This window comes from Dendronephthya gigantea, unplaced genomic scaffold (genome assembly GCF_004324835.1).
Source record: "Dendronephthya gigantea isolate DGI-Jeju-01 unplaced genomic scaffold, DenGig_1.0 000013F, whole genome shotgun sequence".
NCBI classification, from domain to species: domain Eukaryota; kingdom Metazoa; phylum Cnidaria; class Anthozoa; order Malacalcyonacea; family Nephtheidae; genus Dendronephthya; species Dendronephthya gigantea.
The window spans coordinates 969,173-994,974 of record NW_021163023.1 but is presented as its reverse complement, the minus strand read 5'-3'; the positions used below and the strand labels follow the sequence as shown (position 1 = coordinate 994,974).

General features: G+C 37.3%; 4 protein-coding genes and 3 long non-coding RNA genes across 11 annotated transcripts; 4 read left to right on the top strand and 3 right to left on the bottom strand.

The window, feature by feature from the left end:
• The first annotated feature begins 177 nt into the window (after positions 1 to 177).
• LOC114519621 (AUGMIN subunit 2-like) lies at positions 178 to 1,984 on the top strand. Its single transcript, XM_028539784.1, has 6 exons — positions 178 to 384; positions 491 to 601; positions 668 to 737; positions 1,394 to 1,526; positions 1,614 to 1,722; positions 1,864 to 1,984. The coding sequence occupies exons 1-6, from the start codon at positions 244 to 246 to the stop codon at positions 1,966 to 1,968; spliced, it is 669 nt and encodes a 222-aa protein (XP_028395585.1). The 5' UTR covers positions 178 to 243; the 3' UTR covers positions 1,969 to 1,984.
• LOC114519619 (adenylosuccinate lyase-like) lies at positions 406 to 6,670 on the bottom strand. 2 transcript variants are annotated; one of them, XM_028539782.1, is made up of 12 exons: positions 5,898 to 6,114; positions 4,883 to 5,086; positions 4,637 to 4,681; positions 4,149 to 4,228; positions 3,902 to 4,073; positions 3,569 to 3,706; positions 3,411 to 3,480; positions 3,091 to 3,329; positions 2,654 to 2,743; positions 2,319 to 2,495; positions 2,120 to 2,236; positions 406 to 484 (listed from the first exon to the last, which is right to left on the bottom strand). In XM_028539782.1, the coding sequence occupies exons 1-11, from the start codon at positions 6,039 to 6,041 to the stop codon at positions 2,150 to 2,152; spliced, it is 1,446 nt and encodes a 481-aa protein (XP_028395583.1). In that variant the 5' UTR covers positions 6,042 to 6,114; the 3' UTR covers positions 406 to 484; positions 2,120 to 2,149. The 2 variants fall into 2 exon arrangements, with proteins under 2 accessions (XP_028395583.1, XP_028395582.1); XM_028539781.1 differs by lacking the exon at positions 406 to 484 and adding an exon at positions 6,592 to 6,670 and having other exon boundaries at positions 2,131 to 2,236; positions 5,898 to 6,057.
• LOC114519625 lies at positions 6,223 to 8,467 on the top strand. Of its 2 annotated transcripts, none has more exons than XR_003686594.1 (3): positions 6,223 to 6,327; positions 7,517 to 7,655; positions 7,803 to 8,467. It is a non-coding gene; the product is annotated as an uncharacterized LOC114519625 (long non-coding RNA). The 2 variants fall into 2 exon arrangements; XR_003686593.1 differs by having other exon boundaries at positions 6,224 to 6,327; positions 7,517 to 7,665.
• Positions 7,574 to 21,469, bottom strand: LOC114519626. Of its 2 annotated transcripts, XR_003686595.1 has the most exons (5): positions 21,245 to 21,469; positions 21,032 to 21,131; positions 16,991 to 17,138; positions 11,822 to 11,905; positions 7,574 to 7,644 (listed from the first exon to the last, which is right to left on the bottom strand). It is a non-coding gene; the product is annotated as an uncharacterized LOC114519626 (long non-coding RNA). The 2 variants fall into 2 exon arrangements; XR_003686596.1 differs by lacking the exon at positions 11,822 to 11,905 and having other exon boundaries at positions 7,575 to 7,644.
• LOC114519620 (ALX homeobox protein 1-like) lies at positions 11,499 to 15,103 on the top strand. The gene is made up of 3 exons (XM_028539783.1): positions 11,499 to 11,793; positions 12,263 to 12,447; positions 14,424 to 15,103. The coding sequence occupies exons 1-3, from the start codon at positions 11,616 to 11,618 to the stop codon at positions 14,763 to 14,765; spliced, it is 705 nt and encodes a 234-aa protein (XP_028395584.1). The 5' UTR covers positions 11,499 to 11,615; the 3' UTR covers positions 14,766 to 15,103.
• Positions 20,773 to 23,594, top strand: LOC114519623 (28S ribosomal protein S7, mitochondrial-like). Of its 2 annotated transcripts, XM_028539785.1 has the most exons (8): positions 20,773 to 20,922; positions 21,047 to 21,169; positions 21,312 to 21,395; positions 21,805 to 21,868; positions 21,951 to 21,985; positions 22,279 to 22,405; positions 22,553 to 22,696; positions 23,233 to 23,594. In XM_028539785.1, exons 2-8 carry the CDS (start codon positions 21,072 to 21,074, stop codon positions 23,311 to 23,313), a joined length of 633 nt encoding a protein of 210 aa, XP_028395586.1. In that variant the 5' UTR covers positions 20,773 to 20,922; positions 21,047 to 21,071; the 3' UTR covers positions 23,314 to 23,594. The 2 variants fall into 2 exon arrangements, with proteins under 2 accessions (XP_028395586.1, XP_028395587.1); XM_028539786.1 differs by lacking the exon at positions 20,773 to 20,922 and having other exon boundaries at positions 21,044 to 21,169.
• On the bottom strand, positions 23,591 to 25,532 carry LOC114519624. The gene is made up of 3 exons (XR_003686592.1): positions 25,440 to 25,532; positions 24,680 to 24,977; positions 23,591 to 23,939 (listed from the first exon to the last, which is right to left on the bottom strand). It is a non-coding gene; the product is annotated as an uncharacterized LOC114519624 (long non-coding RNA).
• Positions 25,533 to 25,802: the final 270 nt, after the last annotated feature.

Below are 25,802 nucleotides of genomic sequence, written 5' to 3'. Positions count from 1 at the left end.
CCCATTTTCCGGGTTCTTTGGATGACAAACAATACAAACACGCTGGAAAAATTGAACTACGCCGAGATAAAAACAGGCTCCAGTGTTTTACCACATTCAGCGGTCAGTTGATCCAGCGTAGAAAACGACGCTCCAGATTTTAACCACGATTAAAGATCAGTGGATCGGATAGATACTTCATGTTATCGCTTTTATTAGCGGCAAATTTAAAAATGTAAAAGAAGTAATTTTTCTATATACACAATGGCTAAAGTTCACTCTGAAGAAGATTGGTTCAATAATAGTCAAGAATCTAGAAATCCGTGGTCAACGTCGTCTTCTTACATCGATCTAGGATCTTTGGGAAAAGTAATTTCTTTGGCAGAAAGAACCAATCAGTTGAAGGTTTTGTTTAAATATTTATAAAGGCATAGTTTGAACTTTGAAGGCTGTTTTATACAAATAGTGTGGCCATACACCACTGTTAAAACGTCGTCTTTGCATCCTGTAGGGCAAAGCAGATCAAGATAAGATAAGGGAAAAGGCTAAAACAACATCTTCGTCCATAAAACTAATTGAACAGCTTGAGAAGTTGGCGAAATTAGAAACAGAATTGTACAAGGTTTGTACACAATGTTGATCAAATGAACACAACAGAGATCTATATGAAACCATGTTTCACACGTAGGTAAAAGAAATGATTTATCATTACAAGTTGAAAGAGGAAACTAAAGATTTAACAGACTCAATAATTCTTGGTAAGAAGTAAAGACTTAAAGACGTCTGTAACCATGGACTGTAGAGGCTGTACACCCTGGGGCATGGGGGTGCTACAACTCCCAGTTTAGGCAAGGTGGTTGGTCAAATGTGAAGGTGGTTGGTCAAATGTGAAGTTGGTTGGTCAAATATGAAGTTGGTTGGTCAAATATGAAGTTGGTTGGTAATGGCACACCAGTGTTGGTAATAAGTTCAAGCGGAAATTTTAGTTGCTTATGATGAATATAGACATGTTGCCTAACTCTGATTTGCCATAACAATTATGGTTTTGTAAACAGAATTCAACACAATTCCAATCATGTTCAATGCAAACCAATGTGTGTGACCCATATATGCAATTCTTTTTAATCAAAGTCATAGTTAATTATTAAAATCAGGTGGGGCTGTTGATCGGCATCCAACCAGGTATGGTAAAAAAAATTTACCAGATCTAATCACATTGCCAAAGCTAGGTAGTGAAACATGAAACCTTGCACTAATTTGCAGATGTGTATGTATACTTTATTTATGTCTGCGTGCGAGCAGGCTTGATGTGTTTCAATGTCACATATTTGTTGGTAAACTATGATGTTACACCCCAAGTTAAGAAAGTCCTGATATACCTTAATGCAATTCTTTACTTGACTTGTATATTAAGATGGGAAGTCAAGAAGGATGGAAGAGTTATCGTTACATTTCTCAGCAATAGTTGACAAGAAAGATGAACTCATCAACCGACTTCAACAACCATTCGTTGGTGACCATATCACAGTGGATGCGGAATATCAGAGGTACAAGAAAAAGAAAAGTTCTGGTAGAATGGCCACAGTGATTCATCAGAATGGTGGAAACTAAATTAAAACAACTCTCATTTTTAGATATGTTGTTGATGCTATCCCATGCCTAGCAAATGTCCTCAGTAATCTGACCACTTACATTGAAAACTTAGAATGGAGCACCAAGTTCACTTTGCAGGATGGTGAAATGGTAATATATTATTAGCCACATTGTGTAGTTCGTCTACAAAATCAGTTCACTGACCTTCCACAGCATCACATATTATTCTATTTTTTAATTCAAGACATTTGTAGTATTCGGTACTGTTATAATGAAAGTAATTTTTTGCAGGAGAAAATCCTTGCTGATGTTTCCTCGGTCTTGGCACAGATGCAAAGCTTTTTTCAAAGTTTGTGCACTTCCCGAAATCTTATGTCAAAACTGAACCAAAAATAAAACATATGGCATAATGTCACACCTATACTATAATGTAAATATGTTAAATTTATAATGGATTTTTGTGGTATCTCAAATGCAACTTGACATTCAATTCATATGGAAATCAAAACCTACAGTTGTATTCACCAAATATTTAACAAAACTATACCTATGTTACTTGATCTTGAGAGGATTTTCATCAAACATTGATTGTGGCTTTTATATCAAGTTTTCCATCAAACAATACAAGCTTTGGTTCAACTTCTTCTTTCAAAAACCTTGCGACCTACATCCAAAAACAAAATTACCATCTCTTGCTTTGAAAAACAACCACAATACCTAGACATCAATTTAATAGCTCAATTTACCTGGTAAGGTGCTCTACCAATGAAGGACTTTGGATCCAAAATTTGATCAAGTTTATCATGGACAATTTTAAAATAATCATCATTTAATATTCTTTCTACCAAATCATTGTCACCACCTTCGGTCTTCACAATTGACGCAGCTTGTTGGGAGAGCACCCTGATCCGTTCATGACATTCCTATATTTATGAATTGGATATGGTGAAAAGTACAGCAAAAATCTTGGATACAAGGGTAATACTATATACATCTAGGGTAATTAAAAACAATGGGAGCTCACTTTCCTTCACTTTCCCTTCTGTAAGAACAGTCCAATGAAGTGATGGTTATTTCTTACCTGTCTGTCACCACCATTTTTTACGACAGCCATGATGATATTTTCAGAAGCCATGAACGGGAGTTCTTGTTTGATATGACGTTCAATCACCTAGCATTAAAACAATCATATTGTAAGTTTAACCTATTGTTAATTGCGATTAGTTTACCTAGAAACCATTACCAGCAGAAAACTTAATAAGATAAAAAAACAAACAAACTGAAGCACTCAGTTAAACTCAATTAAGACATGAACTGTTGCATGACAACAAGACAGGAACAAGTCAATGACTTTGAAGTAAAGTCAAAATATTACAGTAAAATTCTTATCTTGGTGTCAATAGCTCATATCTTCAGTTTACAATATGTTATAAATAGCCAGAAAGCAAAGACTTTCTATCAAGCTCTTTCACAACTCTCATTTCACATTTAGGTTTATCATGCATGCATTCAACCTACCTTGGGATAAACAATAAGACCCTCAGAAACATTCTGCAGTGTATTTAGTATGATGTCCGCAGTAAGAAATGCCTCGGGCAAGGATATCCTTCTGTTTGCGCTGTCATCCAATGTTCTTTCCAACCACTGTGTTGCTGCAGTTTGCTGTGCATTTCCGACCAACGTCATGAGATGACGGGCTAAACTACAACATCTCTCACAACGCATTGGGTTGCGCTTGTATGGCATTGCACTTGAACCTGAAAGAAGCAAGCTTTCTAAATACTGAATGAAAATTACTACTCATTGTTCTCTTTTCGAAAGAATATTAAACACCTTACCTATTTGACTTTTCTCAAAAGGTTCCTCTACTTCTTTCATGCTAGCCAGCAATCGTATGTCTGTACAAATCTTCAAAAAGCATGAAAAATTTCAATAGTTCATTGCTTGTACTACCATTGCGAATGCTGGTTTCTAGGGAAATGAACATGCAGTTTACCTTATGCACTGAAGCTCCTAAACTTCCCAGGGCATTTAAAATGTCCAAGTCAACTTTACGGCTGTATGTCTGGCCTGTCACAATATATGCATTTTTAAACCCAGCCATGCTTGTGACCAATTCATCCAATTTTTCAACCTGTTAGAGAGAGTCAGAGAGAAGTCCAGTTTAATATGGTGCAAGGGCACATCTGTGTGCATTGTAAGCTAATGGGTTATACACCACATTGAGTGATCTCAAGCATCAAGGCATGGCAATTGTTTGCCTCAAAAAACACTTTAAAAATCATGATCAAGCCATTTAGTATAAACAAGGCTTTTGTAATTTACAGACCTTTTCATCATTTCCATCAAACAAGGCCAAGAAACTGGCTTGGGTTCCTGTTGTTCCTTTGACACCCCTGAATCTCAAACTTTGTTCAACATGCATTAAGTTTGCAAGGTCCAGAAGCAAGTCTGATATCCACAGACAGGCTCTCTTACCAACTGTTGTTAGCTGTGCTGGCCTAATAAAACAGGAGGTATTTGATGTTTGTGTATAGGAATGAAGAAAATTATGTTAATATATCAAAGACACTCACTGGAAATGAGTAAAACCAAGGGTTGGAAGAGATTTATGTTCATTGGCAAACTTTGATAATCTTTCACAACATCTTGCCAACTATAACAGAACAATGAATAAATAGATCAATTATCATACTGATATAGTATCCAGGCACTACTCTATGGAAGTTGATACGCAAGTTGAAGTTAAGGGTGAGGGTGTATAAGAAGGAGCGGTATTATAAGAGGTGATGGGTGTTGCGCGACGGAGGGATATTATCATTATTAAAGTGGAATGGGGGTGTTAATTTAAAGGGGTGGGAGTGTTATATGGGGAGAAGGAGCTATTGCATAGAGAGGAACATTTTAAGTGGGAGGGGATGTTTTAAGGGGGAGGGGGTTGTTATATGGGAAAAGTGCTAGGGCCCCGGGTGCTGCACAGAGAAGAGAGGTAATCTAATGGGGTGTTGTTAAAATTAACCTGATTGTCTCTTTTCATACATTATCTATTGTTAACAACATATACCTTTGGAAGAAGAATATTCAAGCCATCTTTAAGAACAATAAGATCCTGGAAAGGACAAAATACTGTTTATTCTCATCTGGCAAAGTGCTACCAACTTTCCAGAGCAATTTTTTTCATTGCTTCTGGAAAAGGTATATAGATGAGGTGTATATGCATACAAATGTAGTAGTCAGCCTTAGGAGGTTTTGGGGCATCCCTGGGGGTAACCCTTGGTCCAGGGTGCTGGGGCACATCACAGAAACTTACAGTATTATCACCGACATAACAAGACGTTGCACCCAAATGGATTATTGGTGCAGCTTTCGGACAACAGGCTGCAAATGTATGGACATGCGCCATAACATCGTGACGTCTTTTCTTCTCTTCCTCTGAAGCCATCTTGTAGTCAATCTTTGTAAGATTGTTCTCCATTTCTGAGATTTGCTCATCTGTGATATCCAAACCCAGTTCCTGGAAACATAAAATTGATAACTATAAAATTCAGAAACTGGTTTTAACTCAAAAGTGAAAGACTTGGTCAATTATAATTGTATATTTGTTTGAATTTTTAAGTAGGATTTAACTACAAAAAATGCAGTTAAGAGTTGTTAAAGCAGACTTGGATTACCTGGCAGTACTCTTTGGGTAATAACAAGAGACACTGACAGATGACTTGTTAAGTTGTTAACAGACAGTACTCTTTGACTGATGAGTAATATCAGCTGGCATTAGACAGAGTAAAATACTAAAGAACATCCGAGTGCATTCTCAGCTAATAGGTTAACAAGAGACGTTGACAGATTGTTTTGCTAACTCAATAACTGACAGTACACCTCCACCGATGAGTAAAATCATCTGGCATTAGACAAAGTAAAATCCTGAAGTAGGCCATATCTGATATCTTGGTGCACTGCAAGCTAATGGGTTAACAAGAAACACTGACAGATGCTTTGTTGAGTCCTTAACTGACAGTACTCTAGCTTCCAGTCTTCCACTGATGAGTAGAATCATCTGGCACATATTTGACAAAGTAAAATCTTGAAGTAGGCCATATCTAATATCTGGGTGCACTGCGAGCTAATGGGTTAACAAGAAACACTGACAGATGCTTTGTTGAGTCCTTAACTGACAGGACTCTTCCACTGATGAGTATTAAAAATCATCTGGTATTAGACAAAGTCACATAGTAAAACACTAAAGTAGGGCACATCTGGGTGCACTGCAAGTTATCCAGTACATAAATAATCACAATAAAAACAACCTTAAATGACTTAAATCATACCTTTTCTGCTTTAGCAAGATACAGCCATAATTTTCGCCAAGTCGTGAACTTTTTGTCATCGGAGAAATTATAGGACATTTCCTTACTAGCATAACGGCTGGTTAAAGGACTCCTGTAAGCATCAAATACCGACCGATCGTCCATTTTAGGAGGATTTTACCTGCAGAAATTGACAAAAACTATCGAAATGTTCTTCGAAATCTTGAAAACATTCGAAACACGTGATTTTAAGATATTTTCAAATATTCCTTTCGCGGAAAATCCCGCCAAGATCCAGTCTCCCCCACCTCCGAGAACAGCGCAGGTGAACTCTATATTAAAACTGGGTGGTGAAAATATGGGGTCAGCTACTTTGTTTATGTTTACGTTTTGTTTGTTTATTTCTGTTGTTTGTTTCGGCGGTGTGTTGATTTCATTATTGACGTCAGATGTGAGTAGGTGGTTACTCGTTTGTTTTAGATCTTAATGTACTTATTATAGAACGAATGGCTCTTAATTGTTACTAATTTTGAAGATGAACTTTATAGTCTAATGACATCATTGACATGAATTGATTTTAGAGGGGGAGGATGGGGGTAGATTTAGGATTTGGTGTGAACTAGGGGCATTGAACTAAGATTGATTGTAGTCGACCACTCGACCTTAAAATGAACGTTTCCCTTGTAAAATTTGCATGTTACAGCATATGACGTACCTTGCTGTGTATTTAGACATATGCAAGGTTTTGGTTCTAACCAGATCTTGGGCTTTAAGTCATAGAAATCTTTTATCTAAGATAGTTTGATAGGTTAGTATAAGGATTCACATAGAAGGTACAGGTTAGGGTTAGGGTTAGGCAAGGGTTTAGGAAATAAATGGTGGTATTGTCAGTCTGATAATTTAGTCCTGGAGTCAGTTGTTCAAACCTGTATTACAGTGTTAGCACTAACCCAGAGTTTGCCAAGATCTCTGGTGCAGAAAGCCCAAGCCTAAATCTTTTTTAAGAGTACAAAATTTTAGGGCCAATCCTCGGGTGCACCCAAGGTGCAGCACTGGTGTACATGACACAGTATGCACCAGACAGGTAGATGCCCTATATAGTAGATTGCTACAGGTGAAAAGTGCTTTAGATCTACTTGTGAAAAGTATATCGCCTCAGGTGTGCAGACACTTTGTGCAGACACTTCGGGTGCTGTAATGCTTAAATGTGCAGCATGGCTGCTAACCCTTGGATTTGGATCAATCTTTACTTTCAGTGTTCATGCAGTATGTACTTCTTCACCTCTGCCCCTTTTTTAAATTTAAAACCTTACAAAACAAGACTTCTGATCGATCCATTGTATTATAAACAAGCAATTAAAATTGATTTTGTAAAAAAATTGTGTTTGTAAACCCAGAGTTAAGTTAAACTGTCTTTTAAGCAATTGACCCAGTGCTGTCCAAATTTTAAGTTCATTATTTTTTTCTATCAATTGAATTATTCACTGCCGATTAACATTATATATTATAGCTGGAATCCTGATTTTCACTATGGCAGTGAAAGAACCTGTTTTTTCCCTCTTGTAATTATTACATGTTTTAATCTAACAAGTTTGTTTACCAACCAGACCAATATGACTAATGGTATATCATCATTTCAGAATTTCCCAGCATGCTGTTTGGAATACGGCACCGCATGTTATTTTGGTCTGTTGATTCCAACAACACTACCAGTGTTTGTGGTCTTCATGTACTGCAACTGGCTTGGACACAAGTTTTTTATCCATAACTAAAGCCAAGGTAAAGAAATGTAAATTAAGAACAGAACTAATTTTGAAATTCAACCCACCACTCTGGGGTGACTCTGCAAATATATTGTTTTGATCGAAAATATTTCTGCAATGTGATCTTCAGACAAACCTAATCTAAGCCTCTTAATTTTTGAAGCTGTGCCCATTTTTCATCGAAAGAGCCACGCCCTTTTATATATCAGCAGACGTTATCTTCAGCGAAAACCCCGCTGTCTGCTAAACTCGGGTCTGTACGAGATGCATTCTCCTGCAAGGATTACCAGCGACATGTAAATGTACTAAAAGTTGTTTTAATACTTGGAAACTCCTATCGAAAGCACCGCATTGGCGCATTTGTTAAAAATTCAGTTCAATTCAAGCTAAAAATCAATTCACGGGTGGCTCAATTATATGATGTTATCTGACGTGGTATAATGGTTCTTCGTTAATTTGACCGTTCTGCTAGAAATCTGAGAAATATTTCGTTATGAAAGAGTACTAATAACAGCGAAAAAGACGAGCAATAAAGACCAACCTTACAGCGTTTTGGGGACACCACAAACACGTTATTTTACTTAACAGTTGAAGAGCCGAGGGCAATATATCCATTATTATCCAAGACAGATTTTGACTTTTTGAAACAACGCAAAATTTGTTAAAACTAAGTAGAATTATTTATATGATATGCGCAGTACAAATATTATAGATATCTGTCTCTTTAGAAGATGCATATCAGCTGTAATTATAGTAAATTTTAAATGAGTTATATTATGGTTGGAAATATTGTAAATGAATTTTGCTCCAAGGTGAATTTCATTGTTTAATAAATTTGACCCAATTGACGGCGAACGCAGTGACTTTAGTGCTTCTGTAGCCTCAAGACTAAGACTTGTTTTAATTACAATCATTCTCATCATGAAATGTTTTGCTCAATGCTCATAAATTGCTTTGAATGTTTTCTCAAAAATGATAGTTGTTTACTGTAAATAGTTCCGCGTACAGTAGTTTAACCGTATTTCATCGTGGTAAAAAAATAAACATCAATTCACGCCCGATGTCAACAAATCACTCACGCGACGTCGTAAAGTCTTGTTCGCCTAGACACTCTGCCTTCCAAATCGGAAGGCGAATGACAAATAGCGCTTCCTTTTCGACTTAAACTGCCTCGAAACATTTTAATATTACAAGGAAAGAATCTGTTTGAATCCTTGTTCTATGTCGAGACTTGTTTTTCTTTTATTGGAGTGGAGATATCGTAAAAAAACGTCGGCATTGTCAGTATATTTTCACAGCATTAAGGCCATTACATTGCAAAATGCCAAAATGCCGCCTGTTTTATTGCTTGCATCCTTGATGTTTTAATCTATAGATTGCGTTTGATATTATCTATTTCAGGATGTCATATTAGATTAAACAGCTTTAAGCTTGCTTCTATATATAAACCAAACTATGCCACCCAGTAAAAAACGCTGGGTGCTTTTTTTGTACTGTACTGTACTAAGAAATAAACAAGTTTCATTAAAAGTGAGTTTACAGCGACTTGTAAGACGAACTGGGGCCAGTTGTATGGTTGTATCAAGCCCAAAATAAAAAGCAAGTCTCGTTTTATTCAACAAGCGAACTAAATGTTTTTGACCTTAATACAAAGATACTGTGCTCACAACTTCATATTCAGTACATATTTAATTTTGACTTATCCACCGTTTAAGCTAAACGGGCTTGATACAACCGGCCCCTGGTCTAAAGCAATGCCAATGATATTTAACACGTAGTCAAACATTCGTAAAACCAAAACACCCGTTGCAACAAGAACTGCTTTTTACATTTACTTGTACGTCGTAAAAGCGCGCGAAATCTAGCTTTAAAATCACTACAACACAAGGTTTTTATTATATACACGTTAATAATTAGCAAAAATATAATAAATCCTACCAGAAACTATATTGTTTACTTTCGTGTATTTCTTAAATCATTCAAATGATTTTAATCTCTTTCGTACGTGTATTCCTCCGAGAGAAAAACGCCACAGAACCCGACAGTGAAAACAGCCCTTAGGGATACGTGTAATTTTTGCCGTAATTCATTAATTCTCGTCTTTTGATAGATGCGAACGAATGGATAAGTTACGGATGTTCATGTAAAAGCACATGTGCCCACAGCATTCATAAGTATTCGCACATTCACATCGATCAAAAGGTTAGAAACCTGCATTGTGAAAGTGACCTCAAAGTGAATAAAACGTTTTAAATTTGACATATTGATTAACAAATGCAATAAAAATTACAGAATTTAATAATTGTAAAAATTGCTTCATTTATTGCTTCATTCTGAGGTATTTAGAAATACACTAAAAAGAGCCGGTGGGCCAACTAAAGAAAAGCCAAAGTATTGTATTTGAAGAGAAATGGATTAACTTGAAGAATGTATTTGAATGTGTTTTAAATTAGACCAGCCAGGAATGTCAAAATTTCTAAGACTTGATAGGACGCATCGTTGACCCATTCACTATTCTTGAGGAGAGAATGAACCAGATGGTTCACGCTAAGCTGATGCCATTTCTTTGGCAAATTTGGCAGTTTTATGAGAGATATTTTCGAGATGTACCTCTGATATATCAGTATACACACAGCCCTAATGAAATTTACTTGAGGAGATTTGCTACTTTATCGCAACAGTTACTAAATATGTTTCATATTTTACCATATAAACTTGTCTGTTAAGTGTATTAATAGAAAAAAATATATAGATAGGATTCAGATATTGCCTCACCTAAGAAATTTCTTACATTTTATTCAAATTATTACCGAAAAAAACGTTTTGAGCCCTTGAAGCCTGGCCCCTTTGAAGAGGGAAGTACAAATCCCAAAGATTGTCGCGTTCTTAGTCGTTTCTACGGAACGAATTTTTTTGTAAGTTCGTCCCAAAAAAGAAGTTTTAAAACGCGGCCTGTTTACTTGATATCTATAAAAATTTATCTGATCAATTCCCCAAATCTAAATTCTTTCTATCATGTTGAACCGTTCAGAACTTATCTCGAACCTTCAAATATGCGCTGAAGAATCTGGATAGATCATTAATAGGGATGGTAGGAATCTTAACATTCTTCTTATCAGTTCGAAAGATGGTTTTTAGAAATGTTTTGAAATGAACACATTCATTGAGAAGGTTCCTTCACGTCGCCGCGTACAAACCCCAATCGCTTGCTCTCGAAACTAATTCACCCGGCATCGATTTTATTGTTTATCCCTCCGTAGAAGAAAGAACGAGATTTATCAAGAGGTCTTCACTGTGGTATAGACACTACGTTCCTGTCCATAATCACCATTAAATGCGTGTCAAGAGGTTTAAGTCTAAGTATAAGTCATTTTACGACACTTTAGTGACAGGCGAATGATTTATGTTCATTGCGCATTCAACACAAATCAATTTGTATTGTATATTTTATGCAAATTAAATTAAATCTCGCGTTTTATGCAAAATGTTCATTGCGCATTTTATGCAAAATCAAAGATTTCGTATTATATGCAAATGTTTTGCGCATGATATGCAAATAGTGTTATATATCGGGCATATTTAATACAAATAGCTTTGTGAGGAACATTTTGTAGGGATTTCGCTGTCATGATGGCGTACAATATGGGTGAAACTTCGATGCGCATTTTATGCAAATCTAGCTTGACACGCGGACACACAGAGCTATGATAACGAGGCGCCAATAAACCTTATTAGAATCAATTGAAATTAATTAAATCATGATAGGCGATGGCACAACAGGGGTGAGTGGCCTCGCGCAAACCATAATACGCTTTGATATGGAATGAGATAATTGGATACTGCAAGCTGATTGGCTCGCGAAGATTTAAGCGCAGTCGTAAAGCTTTGATGGCCGCAGTATAAACGCCCTGATACAGAATGGCAACTTTAAAACCTCGCGAGTTTGCGACACTGACGTTGGCAAAGTGCGACCAAAATGAATTATCATTATTATCCTCCAGGGGTAGCCTACCAAGGCTTGAATCAATGTTACCACGAAACCACGGAGCCAAACTGCCATTGCAATTCACAGGCTATATATCAAAGTAGTTTGTTTAGATGCAGCAGGGCTATTAATCACCCAGTCACCGGTTTCTCAATGGGCAGCTTTCCTGGTAAGTTTAGGTTTTTAAGACGACTTACATTGCATTATCCAAAACGGCCGCAACAAACGGGGTTTTCAGCTTGGAAAGAACGTCCACACGACAAACGGACAGCTTCGAACACCTAAACGAATCGAAACGAATCTTGTTATTTCCCAAATGTTTCTTTTCATGAAGAGAGTATAGTTTGAAGTCGAAAGGTTTCGATTTTTTTAATTTTAAAAATAGCCAAAATGATTTACTGCGATTCATGGATGTGAACTTTGATAAATGGCATTTGTCTTCGCAATTAGCAAGCTGACGCATTTTGAAATATGGCCTTTGAGGACACGCGAGTGACTGAATTCAAAGAGCTCGTTCTCTTTTTTAGCAGCACGATAACAGCCAGAATACGTCGATATATAAGCATATTCCTCGAGGATTTTGCGACGCTTGCAGCACGAATCGTAGTAGTAAGCATTAACTGATATTTTTGCACTAGATGATGTGGAAATAGCCGTGGACCTCTCGAAGATTCGTGTGACACGTACGAGGCGAAGTCGTATGCAGTACAGTCCATGGCAGGTCGAAGAGATGGAGAAAGTTTTTCAGAAAACGCATTATCCAGATGTCTTTGTACGAGAAGCGCTTGCCGTTCGCCTCGATCTGGCTGAATCGAGAATCCAGGTAGGAATTTTGTGCCTTCAGTGTACGCGCTTCGAGCTTAAAATAATAGTTGGCTCCTTCAATCCACGTCCATAGGCCATAGCTAAGCAATAAAGAAATCGTAGTAGACAACCAGACGTGCACGCGAATTCGTTAATGATTGTACAGGAATTTATCGTAAAGAAAGGAAGAATCTACTTGGAAATGAAATGGACATGGCTTGCGTATGTCCATTGCGACGATGAACTTTCCAATTCAACGGTCAAACACCATGGTTCATTTCAATCCGCAAATATTGGAATTAAATTTGCCCTGTTTGACTCAATCTTTCAATAACAGACTGTCCAACCTACATAGCTTTCTTCACACCCAGTATTTTGGCAACAAGGCTAGCCGTTCATTAACAGAATTTGAAGGTAGGAGCTGTCTGTGTTTTAAACAATATGCTCCCTCAGTGTTCATAACTCCATGTCGACTGCAAGCGAATGGCTTCCTCAAGAAGTATTTATATCGTTCGAGCAGTGTGCTTTTCGGAACCAGCAAACCATATAATACGTCCAAATGAGCTTAAATCTACAAACATTTCCTTAGGGGAAATGTACTTTTGAAGTCCATTGTGCTAAATGCTAGCGATATTTCCTATGTGAAAATGACCCTACATTAAATGTTCATGTTAACACTGTTATGGAATGTAACAGTATTAAATTGGCTTTAAAGGATTTACTGGACAAGATTAATTTTAACTCGTTGATGAACGTTTTAACCCCTCTTAATAACTTAAATATTGTTGAGAAATTCCCTTAGTATTAGTACAAACTTTTGTACAGAAATTCGGATAAATAAATTACGCCAATGGATCGTATGCGATGACAAATGCTTCTACGTTTTAACACTTGAATATTCGTATATGGACAACAGAACAAACAGGTTTGAAAGCGGTCCCCTAAAGGGAATGTTTTCGCTTTTGGAACTTTGTATAAGTTGCAATGCCTAAAATTATCTTTGGCCAGAAACACCCAATCAAAAACACGCTCATAAATCACGTAAATAGCGACAAAATTTCTCAAGCAGTGCTACCGATGTGTAGCAACAGTTGTTTGACAGATTTACATCGACGTCGGTTCGACAGTCTTCGACTCGGAAGAGATAGCGTGCTAGAAATGTGTCTAGAAAAGTGTGAAAATTGTCAGACTGTTTGGCACTCAACTTCCAGCACCTCTGAAAGCCATCTGCTTGAAAACTCCACAATATTCCTGGGGAGATCTTAAATTAACCACTGTGGCGTTTTCATATTTTGCTTGGCCACATTTTCGTGTGATTTTTGTCTTGGATTTCTCATCAAAACTTTGTCTATCGCAGATCCTAACCGGATCAAGCTATCTTCAAGGCAGCGCCAACGTGTCGTCTAACACTCACTACAAAAACACCTTGGACAATAAGATGTGTACAGAGTTTCGTACAATCCAAACAACCACTTTTCGCATAAACTACCTAAAACAACGCTCGATATTCAGCGCATGTAATCTGCATAATATCTTCCAGGGAACTCACGAAGCGCCTTCACAGGCTTATACTAGATAAATTCGTACAGTTTTCAAAAACTCTGGCGTGCCAGCAAAAGTACAGGCCTGGTCAACCTGGTGTTTGCAGACTATATGCCGGGTTCTCAAACTTCAATTTCCTGATTTTGGTCAAGGCCAGGATTGCTGGCTACCGTTGACTAATTAACAATAAGGTTTCTGTTTTAAATTTTTAAATGAGTAGGTTAAAAATATCCATAAGTTCCGACAAGCGAAGTGTATAAATATATACTGAAATTTTAGACACGTGGAACTGTTTACAAACTGGAAAAATGCAGTTGTGATAACTGTAATTCCGATAGCTTATTGCAGCGACTTGCTGGTTGTCCGAGAAGCTGTTTTCATTCCAATTCCGTGTTAAAAATATGAAAAGTAAAGGTGCTTTTTTCTCCTAACCTAGATTTCGTTCTGTTACAGGTTTGGTTTCAAAATAGACGAGCCCGTTGGCGTCGGAAGGAAAATACCGTGGCGACTCCGGGCCGTCGGTCCCTCGCGCAGCTTGAGAAACCGACCGAACTCAAGTCGACACGAAACGATAAGGAAGACACGAACGCGACACGCACGAACATTAAGCACAGCGTTGCGAACATTCTCGCCAAACCGTCGAAGATCATTCAAGTGCCGTGGAAGGTCCCGAAACGCGGCAAAAAATATCGCACCGAAGTGACGGCGAAGAAAAATGCCCCAGCATCGGATGTTATGCGACTAGACCGCGATTTATGCAAAATAGGAGAAAATTCAACGGTTTCAAAATCCTAGTGCATCGTCCTATACATTGTCGCAGTTACGTTTCCTCGGCCTCGTTCGGGTGAAACTGTCTTCGAGAACTCAAACTGTCCATTGAGAAAAGAGCCTTAAGCACACCATAATGCAGGCTGATTGGCCAGCCATTCGTGAGAATATCTACCTTTACGTCTGAATTGAGTGAAAATCTATGTTTTACCAACCTTGTGGCTGATTAATTCTATCGTCGGTTTTTCTATACTTGTGTAGCTTTGTTTACGCATGGAAAAGTTTATATCTGTTTATTGAAATGACATACCAGGGGCCGGTTGTAGTCAAGCCCGTTTAGCCGCTTAAACGGTGAATAAGTCAAAATTAAATAACACTCTTACATCTCTCTTGAATGAGTCAACTTAAGTATTATGCACTGAATATGTAGTTGTAAACATTATCTTTGTATTAAGGTTGGAAACATTTAGTTTACTGGTTGAGTAAAACGATAGATTTGCTTTCTATTTTGAACTTAACCACCGTTTAAGCTAAACGGGCTTGATACAACCGGCCCTAGACAAATAATCGCATACAGACGTGGCGTTTAGATGTTTGTTCGACTTTTATCGTGCTTCTGTTAAGATCTTTGTTAATCTTATGAAATGCATACTGAGAAATACTGGTACAAAGAAAACGTGACTGTTGAAATTTGAAATCAACCTAAAGTCATGACGATGAGTTATATTCACTGATTCACATAAAAAATGCCTACTTTTCAAGAAGGGTGAAATATTTAATAAATGAAGCATTGAGATAATAAATGAAGCATTGAGAAACGCTGGCTAACCACATTTGCTTCAAAAAGATCAAACATTCATACAGAAAAGTTACAATATCGAAGAAAGACAAATATTTTGTTGTAATATTTATATTAAATATTCTTTGTGCTTTTGTTTAAAATGTAGCAGTTGTGATATTCGAAACAATTATACTAAAGTGTAGCAATAAAGCCGTAATAAAGAACAATTCAAACTTCGAAATGTCTTAGAGAATTTGTTTATGGGACCCGCAATCTCATCACTATATACGCGAGTTTTGAAATGTTATAATGCCATATATTAGTACATATTTCTCCTTGCCAATTTTCGTAAGCAAAATGTTCATAAAAAATACAGAACAAAGCTATATAAGATTCTGAGCAGGTTTTTTTCTCAAATCAATTGACCTCTTGAGTCCAATCTAGATTATACTTAATCCTATCATAACGTCAAACCATCCGTAATCCTTTGCAAAAAACTCCCCAAAAATTCGAAAACTTTAACAGGGCCCCGTCTCCATTTCATATATAAGTGTTACGATCTATCATTTGTCAAGACCCCCTCCCCTCCCCCCCTCTTCAAATAAATGCTCCAAATTCTTGCAGTGGCTCATTGTTTTGACTGTATTTGCAATACGCGAACACCATGTTTAACTTTCGCCAAATGTTTTTATTTTGAAATGATAAGAAGTTTCGCTTATCATCCAGTAACAGAGGTTTACATAAATTTTATCTGCCCACAGCCTATCTCGTTTCGAGAAAAGGGAAAATTGAATTAGAACCGCACTTAGATATGGCATCAGAAGTCTTTGATACCGAAGCAGCGATGTTTTGGCAGACAGTGTCCATGCATCTTGCCGTTCATTTATGTGCACAAGATAGAATCTTAGATGTCGTGTGGCATTCTCGCTGAGCTTGAGCACATGCAGTAACGAAGCAAAGTACACATTCAGTTATTTTATGAACATACATTTCATTTTCCCTGATAAAATCGCTTCGATTCGAGGGTCAAAGATGCTTCCTCAAAAAAAAACAAACACCAAAAAAAAAGAATTATGACGCATTATAATGATATCGTCAAAGAAAGCCTGCCCGCGAACAACGAACCTGTGTTAAACACAATGCATTGTTCTGTTTCATAGATTTTCCAAATGACTTCATTTTACGAAATTACAACAACAACTATTTTCATAGACTTTGATATTTACATGTTTATCGTTAAATCGTTCGAAGCTTTTAACAATGAATATTGCAAGGCACTTTAACAAATGAGATTAATCAGTCCCGAAATCTTAAGTTATTTTGGTTGGGTCTAATTTTGAGCGCTTCTGTTTAAATTAGAACAGCAAGCCAATTTTCCGGTGTGTTATGCGTGGCGTGGTCGGTTACAAACGATTCGCGGATTGATTTACGGTTAAAAGAGACACTAGTTGTGCCTTCTCGTATAACTTACTTGCATCTGTGAGCGGAGCAAAACGTGCTCTGCCATACTTCAAACACGTGCACCGAGGCAATCATTAGCATAACGAGCGTCATTAATAGGCACAACATAAACAAGTTAGCAAAACGAGGTCAGCGTGTCAAACGTGAAAAACAATGATCTGAAATGAAAAGATAAAATATTTGTCTTAGACGTTCCGGGTCAACGTTGTAAGTAAATTACGGTGTTTGGTTAACAAATTAGAGCGAGCCGTATCAAGTTCAGTGAAAATTGGATTTGAAGAAAAAAGTAAATACTTCATAGAAGGATTCCTGGTGTTAATGTGTTATAGGAAAAGCTATTTGCTTTTCTAGTCCGGTTACCTCCCGTAAGTAACACAGGATCCATAAGGGATTTTCCTCACTGGACCGCTAGGAGGAACAGTCGGAAAGTGATAGAGCTATCCTTATAAATTAAATTATTTCAGTTAAGGGCCTGTGGTAACACTGGATCAATAAGAGATTATCTTCACTGGACCGCTAGGACAAACAGTTGGACCTCCATGACAGAGCCACCCAGGAATGACAGTTTAGAACTGATAATGCTACCCAGAGTATAAATAAAGTTAGTGTAGTTTAGCCGGTTTCCTCCTGTAGTAACACTGGATCAATAAGAGATGATTTTTACTAGACCTCTAGGAAGAACAGCTTTGCCGGTAAAAATAAAGTTAGTTTGGTTCAGGTTTTCTGCTGTTGTAACATTAGATCAATAAGAGATGATCCTTACTAGACCTCTATAGGAAGAACAGTTTAGAACTGATAGAGCTATCCAGTATAAATAAAGTTAGTTTAGTTTAGGTTTCTTCCTGTAGTAACACTGAATAAATAAAAGATGATCCTTACTAGACCTCTAGGAAGAACAGCTTTGCAAAAATAAAGTTAGTTTTAATAGTTCAAGTTTCCTGCTGTTGTAACACTAGATCAATAAGACACGATTCTATACTGGACCTCTAAAGAAGTTAGTTCAGTTTAGTTTCTCTCACTACCAGCCACCTTTTTTAACGAAAAAAAAACGCTTTTATCATTTCAAAGGTTATCATATCGAAATTTCAAGACCACCACGCAAAGTGGGATACCCAAATAAAGATGGATAAAGAAGATACTAGTTCTCATGACGAAGGCCCTTCTTTAATACTTTGAGAAGTCTTTTTATATATTTCAGGCAGGCGATCAAAGCTTTGTTCAGTCTTTTTGGATACGTGAAAAAACTTTAACTCAGTCATGCTGTTTCCAGCGCTGAGAATATTTTGGTCCGGTCTGCATGTTCGGCACTTTCAAAGCCCTACTGTGAGAGAGCCTGATGCACCTTGTAGAAGCATTATATTTTTTTTAAATGTAAAATAAGACGATGAAATTTACTAAGAATAAACGGAAACTATAACGATTAAAAAATTCACGAGTTTACTGCCAATGACTTGAAGGGGTTATTTGCCGTGGATAATTTGCAAAAACCAGCCCAGGTCAGTTATACTTGAACATAAGTGAACTGCAGTCTTAATGACCCGGGGTAGTCACCTCGTCCCCCATAACACCCCCTCCCTCCCCCCCCTCTCTGCTTGCTACCGAAATATGGTCAACAAAACGACATCTCATTATTGCTGCGACGCTGTCCTATATATGCTGTTTCTGGATGAAAAAAAAACGCTCAAAATACAAGCGCGTGTGATTTGCATTGAAAGTACACGAAGACTCTACATGTGCCAAATGTCAAGTAAATTAACGAGATCTTATCTTTTGATTAAATCATTGTGGTATTTCTGCTATCAACTTTGCTTTCATATCCTTGTTATCAGTTTGAAAAATAACCCACTCGACGAGCTGGCGCTATCATTAACAAGCCCTTAAAGTCAACATCGTTTTACCTTATGAATGATTATCGTTACTGAAACTGTTTTTAAGGCTCTCCAAAAGCTGAAAGCGTCATTCACGGTTCTCCCTGCTGTATTTAAGACATCTGGGACCGCTTGTTCGAAAGGCGTTTAGCTCAGTTAAACGGTCGGCGGATATTTACATCGAAATATTTCAGCTCAGTTGTTCAAACGGATAATTTTGTTTTCTATTTTGAACTTAATATCCACCGTTTAGGCTAAACGCCTTTCGAACAACCGGCCCCTAAACTGTCGACTTAATTTTGATCTAGGTAAGTAATGTATTCACCAATAACATAGCTCGAAAGATAATTCTAAAATTACCGAAATGCTGTTCAACGTGAAAATTAAAGCACGGCAATCAGAAAACAAGAATCATTTTCGCTTTAAAAAAGTTGAAAAAAAAGCGAAATTTGCGTGTCCTTTCAGGACAACTACTTCTAAACAAACCAAGATGGTCTTTCAGTCTTTCTAGTTGTAGTGTTTCATTTCATCCCAATTGCCTAAATCAAGACGGAATCATTGCATTTTACAAACAAACTTTGCAGTTTTACTAATTTTAAGAAGCTCTTCTCTAGCTGGGGTGTTGGATTTCATCCCAGTTGTCTTTATCGAAATTTAGTTTGTAGCTCGAATAAAAGACATTTAATAAACACAAAGGAAAGTTAAAAACAAGATATATGCATATGATATTGACTGCAGCATTTGACGGATTTGTTGTGTATTAGATCTCATGAAACTTGTCTGAAACTATTGGCTGTCATTAGCAATCATACCAACGTCTCCTGACGGGCCCTCAGGTCAAAACCTTGAAAATAATTTTGTATACTTATGCATTTAAATCTAACTTGGTGAAAAGCGCTATCAAGCTAGTTCCTGGTTGGGCTTATCTATTGCACATTTATGTGATGGTTTAACTTTAGATTTGCCATAATTTCTTAGTCTTAAACCGTCAAATGCCTCACATAAACACAGTTAGGTCCCTCAGCAATATCTGTCCCTTATGAATATAGGTATTTCTCGTAAAAAAACCTTCTCTTGTAACTGTCAAATTGTCTAATACGGGTTCTAATAAGTCTCCCATCTGCATATCTCGATCGGTGCTCAGGATAAAAATAACACTGACAATGGTTTCGCAACGCTCGTCGCGTTGAAATGAAAAACCTTTAAATTGAAATGGGAACAGCCTGATTTTGAATATCTGTTCCCACCTGATTAAAAATTTCCACATCTGCAAATGTCGGTAATTGCGAGTTTCTTATCTGAGGTCGGGTCAACGACCGTAGAAAAATAGGTGTCACGGCTACCCATGCTAAGGTAACTAAACAAAGCATCATTTTTTGGCATGCGCGCGCTTTATGCTAAACCGAAGCGCACGAAAATAGAACATATTTGTGGGCAATCTTGCTGCGTTACTTTGCGCTATCTACCAAAAAACTCGTGCGCGCACAAAAGGCAAAGCATGCGCGCAAATTACGCAAAGGTGCGGTAATTATGCTAACGAGGTCTTGAAACAACCTGTCAAACATCAGGAAAAAAACATATCCTGTTTGGGAAACTAACGAAGTTAAGCTAAACAGCAATTAGTGTTGATATCCATAAACGCGAATCGCGGGTTTGCGTTTCAAAATGATTTTTCCGTGTATACTGTATATCGCACGCGCTCTCCATTATTGAATGTAATTAATTTAGGCAACAGGGTATAATTCAATTATGTTGTGAGTTCATTGAAATAAGGCCGTGGAGACATGAAAAATATGTTCATTTAAATTCCATTTTATCTTGATAAGACTAGGGTGATCAATCATGCTTAGCCAGCTTAGGGCTGACCACCTAAGCTTGTTAGCCACGTCTGACACATGGAAAGAGGATTTTTTCAAGAACTACCTGAAGAGAGGAAATATCCTCGAGTTATTATTGATGAAATGTTAAATGTCTGAGAACGTTTGACAGAAGAATGTTCACTGATAATAACCGTGGAAAAATCGGTACAGTGGCATTCAGATTTCAACAAATAGCAATATACACTATTTCAACGGTAAGATATCGAGAAAATTGCAAATAGTGTGGAATTTGAATGAAAAAAGTCAACAAATACAAAGTAATTAAAAAAAAATTGTATATACGTAAATGAAATCTAAAATTACCATTTTTGTCACCAGTTTCCTCTGAAGCGCCAAATCCAAGATGGCGACCTTTTCAGCATGTTCCAGCTTTCGCGTCACATTTCTGCTGTCTACGCGAATTCTACGGAGCAATAACATTCGCTGTTTTAGCTCAAATATGTATGTGTATTTTTTAACGATCTTAACATTTTTTTACAACACTATTTACTTTGAATTAGGTGTTTAATAACCTACCTTTATAAGCCGATTTTGATGCGTAGTATTTTGATAACCTAATTTTTCTTATTTCGCTGTGATATAGCGACAGCACAGACGATGGAGAAATACCAAAAGCTGCGAGTTCACAAATGGTTCCGGCCTCTATATTTCACGATGATTTAGTTAGGTTTGTAAATTGTAATGTATGTTTACTATTACATGTACTGTACGTTCAAGTATTCCAGTTTCCAGTCTCCACATGCACACTCATCGTATCATATTGGGTAGAGATATGGTATATCTGATGGTCATTAGTTGACATTTGTGTGGGTTACCAGACAATCCCCTGCTGTCCCCATCCCCTGACTCTAGACCCAATTAAGATATCACCAGATGCAAAAACATTAAAACAATGGTTTTCAATCATGATTGTCACTTTAAAGTTTATTGTTTTCATGCTCTCTGCAAGAGGGCATAATTTGCCCTGAAGGGTGTATTTGCCATAACCCATACATCAATCAACAATGAGCAGTTTCTTTGAAATTTAATTTCACAAACTAGTTAATTAGATTGAAAATACCAGATTGATCATTTAGCAAGTTTGTCAACTCAATGATGTATGATGGGAAAAAATCATTGTCACAAAGAATCATGCTGAAAGTGAGTGAGAAAACTAAAATTAACTTCTTTCATGACATATAAATGTGCTAAGAGGATAAGGCTGCTTTTTTTTCAAATCTAGACATTTGAATGCATCAAGAAAAAACAGCTAGCTTTGTAAGTTGTAATCATAGATATAGTTCCAATGGCTACTAGAATTGATCATATTGATGTCGTATTGATTGATGTTATTGATTGGTCATATTTTTTGATCATGTTTATTGATCATATTAATAAGATTGGTTGATCAAATTCATTGATTATATACTGATTGATCATATTGATCAATTATATTGATTGACCATATTGAATGATTGATTGATGATAACTGATGATTTTGATTGATTATATTGATTGATCATATTGATTGAACATATTGTCTTTGGTATAAAATGATGTGCTTATTGCAGAAAATTATCTGATAAGAAATCGGACGAAGTTCAGACAGATCCTCTTGCGATATTTCACACAGCGATGGAAAATGCTCAGCCTGTAGTGGGAGTTCAACCCATCAAAAAGGCAGGAAAAACATACCAGGTTAGTATAGCAAATTAATTAGCCTTTGAATGGTTCAGAATCAATGCTCAGAGTTTGAAAAAAGCGGTTTTGCACCACTGTTGCGAAAATAAAACCTTTATTCTCGGATAAACGTATGTATCTCACCTCTTAGTCCAATGAATTTAGGTTCCAACGCCGCTAACACCAAACCGTCGACGATTTCTCGCAATCAAATGGCTCCTAGGCGCAGCAAGAGATAAACCCGGACCAAGGCATGCCAAGATGTACGAGAAGTTATGTCAAGAAATCCTGGATGCCTTCAACGACCAGGTAAGTATCGACTGTCGTGTTAGGTGATGTTTACATGAGCCCGGTTACCCGAGATTCAACGAAGCGTGAGATGATTTTGAGGTTTTGAAATAAGTCTTTATGACACCAAACAAGCACATGCTATTGTTGTAGACTTGTAGTGATTATACGACTGCCAGGATCATATTATTTGCTCATTTCAATACCTGAAAATCATCTCACGCTTCGCTGAATCTCGGGTGACCGGGCTCATGTAAACAGCCCCTTCGACTTGCAAGTTGCAAAGGACAAAATCGGACAATCCAGGTTATATCGCGCTCATATTTCAGCCAATCAGCGCTCAGGAGGTTTCTCGAAAAATAAACCCATTCTGCAGTATTTAATCGATTATATCTTTTCTTATTCGTTATAAAACTAGTCGAAATTTGGTGATTATATTTCATTATAAGAACTATAGCTCTGACATAAATTTGAAAGCGAAATAAAGTATATTTCAAGAGATATGAAGTTGTTTCAACCGATGAATGGACTTTTATGTTTTGTATTTTTCTCCACAGGGAACGGTCGTTCAGAGAAAACGAGAACTTCACAAACTCGCCGAAAGTAACCGGGCTTTCGCGAATTTCAGATGGTGGTGATTGAATGTACGCTTTGTGGGCTGGAAAAATTTGGCGGAAATGTTCGAAAATTTATCGAAAATGTGAATCGGGTCATTCGGATGGCGCAAAACGAAGCAGTCACTGAAGTTGATAGCGGGTCCTTCTTCGCAAATTCAAATTACTTGCTTCGCAAAACAAAAGGTCTTCGGAGAAAATCCTAAATTCTCGAAGAAAATGCGATGCGTGGGAACTCAATAAAATGTCATATAAAACCTTGTGCTTTTTTGTTGTAAAGTTAGCCTACGGGACAATAAAATGTCCATGATATTTTTTGCATTATGTCTTTGTTTATTGAAAGCTTTACACTGCATTTAATAAACATACGGAAATAAGATCCAAGTCTTACACACATTTGCAGCAAAACTTCTTTTTGCCAATCAGGTCTTGGATGGTCTGAGCAACTCCACTTAGCGCTCCCTGGAGATCCCTCAGAAGATTTCGGATCGAGCACGCCGCGTCACACTGGCACCTCAATCCTGCCTGGCAATTCCCACTGTCCTCCTTTTCTCCCAAATATCCACAGACGTTCCCTCTGCCCGAGGGAGGGAGACAGGTGCGACTGAAGGGGTCGCACCATAACTTTTTCTGGTAGTTACATCGACGACCTGTTGAATGAAAGGAACATTTTAGTCGATTTTTAAAACAGTTCCTGGGTGTTGTTGGTGGTAATGCAATTTTCAGATTCAGTAAGGATCATCTTTTATTGATCCAGTGTTACTAAAAGACCCCCAACCTCTTACCCAGGGCTTAATTACCTAGGACTGATAGCACTATCCAGTATAAATAAAGTTATTTTAGTTTAGATTTCCTCCTGTAGTAACACTTGATCAAAAAGAGATGATCCTTACTGGACCTCTAGGAAGAACAGTTTACAACTGATAGAGTTATCCAGTGTAAATAAAGTTATTTTAGTTTAGTTTTCCTGCTGTAGTAACACTTGATCAAAAAGAGATGATCCTTACTGGACCTCTAGGAAGAACAGTTTACAACTGATAGAGTTATCCAGTGTAAATAAAGTTAGTTTAGTTTAGGTTTCCTCCTGTAGTAACAACACTGGGTCAATAAGAGATGATCCTTACTGGACCTCTAGGAAGAGCAGTTTAGAACTGATAGAGCTATCCGGTATAAATAAAGTTATTTTAGCCTAGGTTTCCTCCTGTAGTAACACTGGATCAAGAAGAGATGATCCTTACTGAACCTCTAGGAAGAACAGTTTAGAACTGATAGAACTATCCAGTATAAATAAAGTTAGTTTAGTTTAGGTTTCTTTTGCAAGTGGAGCAATAGGACATCATTACTGAATCCTCTAGGAAGAATAGTTGATAGAGCAGTCCATTTCTCATACCTTCAGCGCTGTTGAATCCGGAGACACATTTCTCGCCAATGTTACCCATACGCTGGCAGGTATGGTACAATGGACGACAGTAGAGTCCCTTTCCACAGTGTCGGGTCAAGTGGCAGCGTTCACCCTCCTTCCCTGGCCTGCGGCAAACGTGGGCGCCAGCCTCACATTGGAGACCATCACAACACGGATAAAAAACAGAACAACCAGCGCCCTCCCCCTGACAATCGCCTTTAACACCAACGATGGCAGCCAGACCGAACAAAAATACGGCGAAAATGCTACGAGACATTATTGAGCACTACAAAGATAAATGCATGGATGATACAAGCTATAGACTAGACTTTAATCCTGGAAAGAAAATCTTAGAATGAGTAGAATCGCAAAATTTGGTTGCGAAATGTCAACTGAAAAATATACCCAATAGTGCACTTGAAATTTTTCTGTTTGTATTGGATGGGGGAAATTAAATATATCATTTGTAAAAAGATTGTTGATTTTCAAACTCTGGAAGACTATATTTTGTAGAATATTTTGCTCACCAAACTTTGCAAGTATTTGGATTTATGAAGTCGTTTTCACAAGGGTATCATATCGTACAGAACCACAGGAGGGCATGATGAAATGCTACTTAACAGTCTCCCACTGGTAGTTTAGCTTTTGGTTAACAAATGAGACTGGGCCGAACTGGTATTTCCAGTTTAACATAACTAACGTGAGAAGACAAAATAGTCCATTTCAGTGACAAGGAAAATTTTTTTACCTTATACAGAATCTTGCTTCAAGGAATCAATATCCAAACTTGTTCTCTCTTGAACTAATGAGTTGACAATGATTTGCAACGGTATTTATATGAATGCTCTAATGAGAATTGCGCTGATTTAATTCTGAAATGTTGTCACATTTGAGTCAATTCAGCCTTAACCTTTTAATGAATTCCTCGCAGCAGTTCAAATAATGTTAATTAATGTTTCATTTTTGTTTGCTCTGCCAAATTGAATGTGAATTGTTTGTAAAGATTTCGACTTCGCACAACATTAGAATGTTACAACGTTTTGATATATGTAAAGAAATGCAATCAAATGAGCTGAAACACACCACAGCCGAAAACCTTTTTACAACAAAC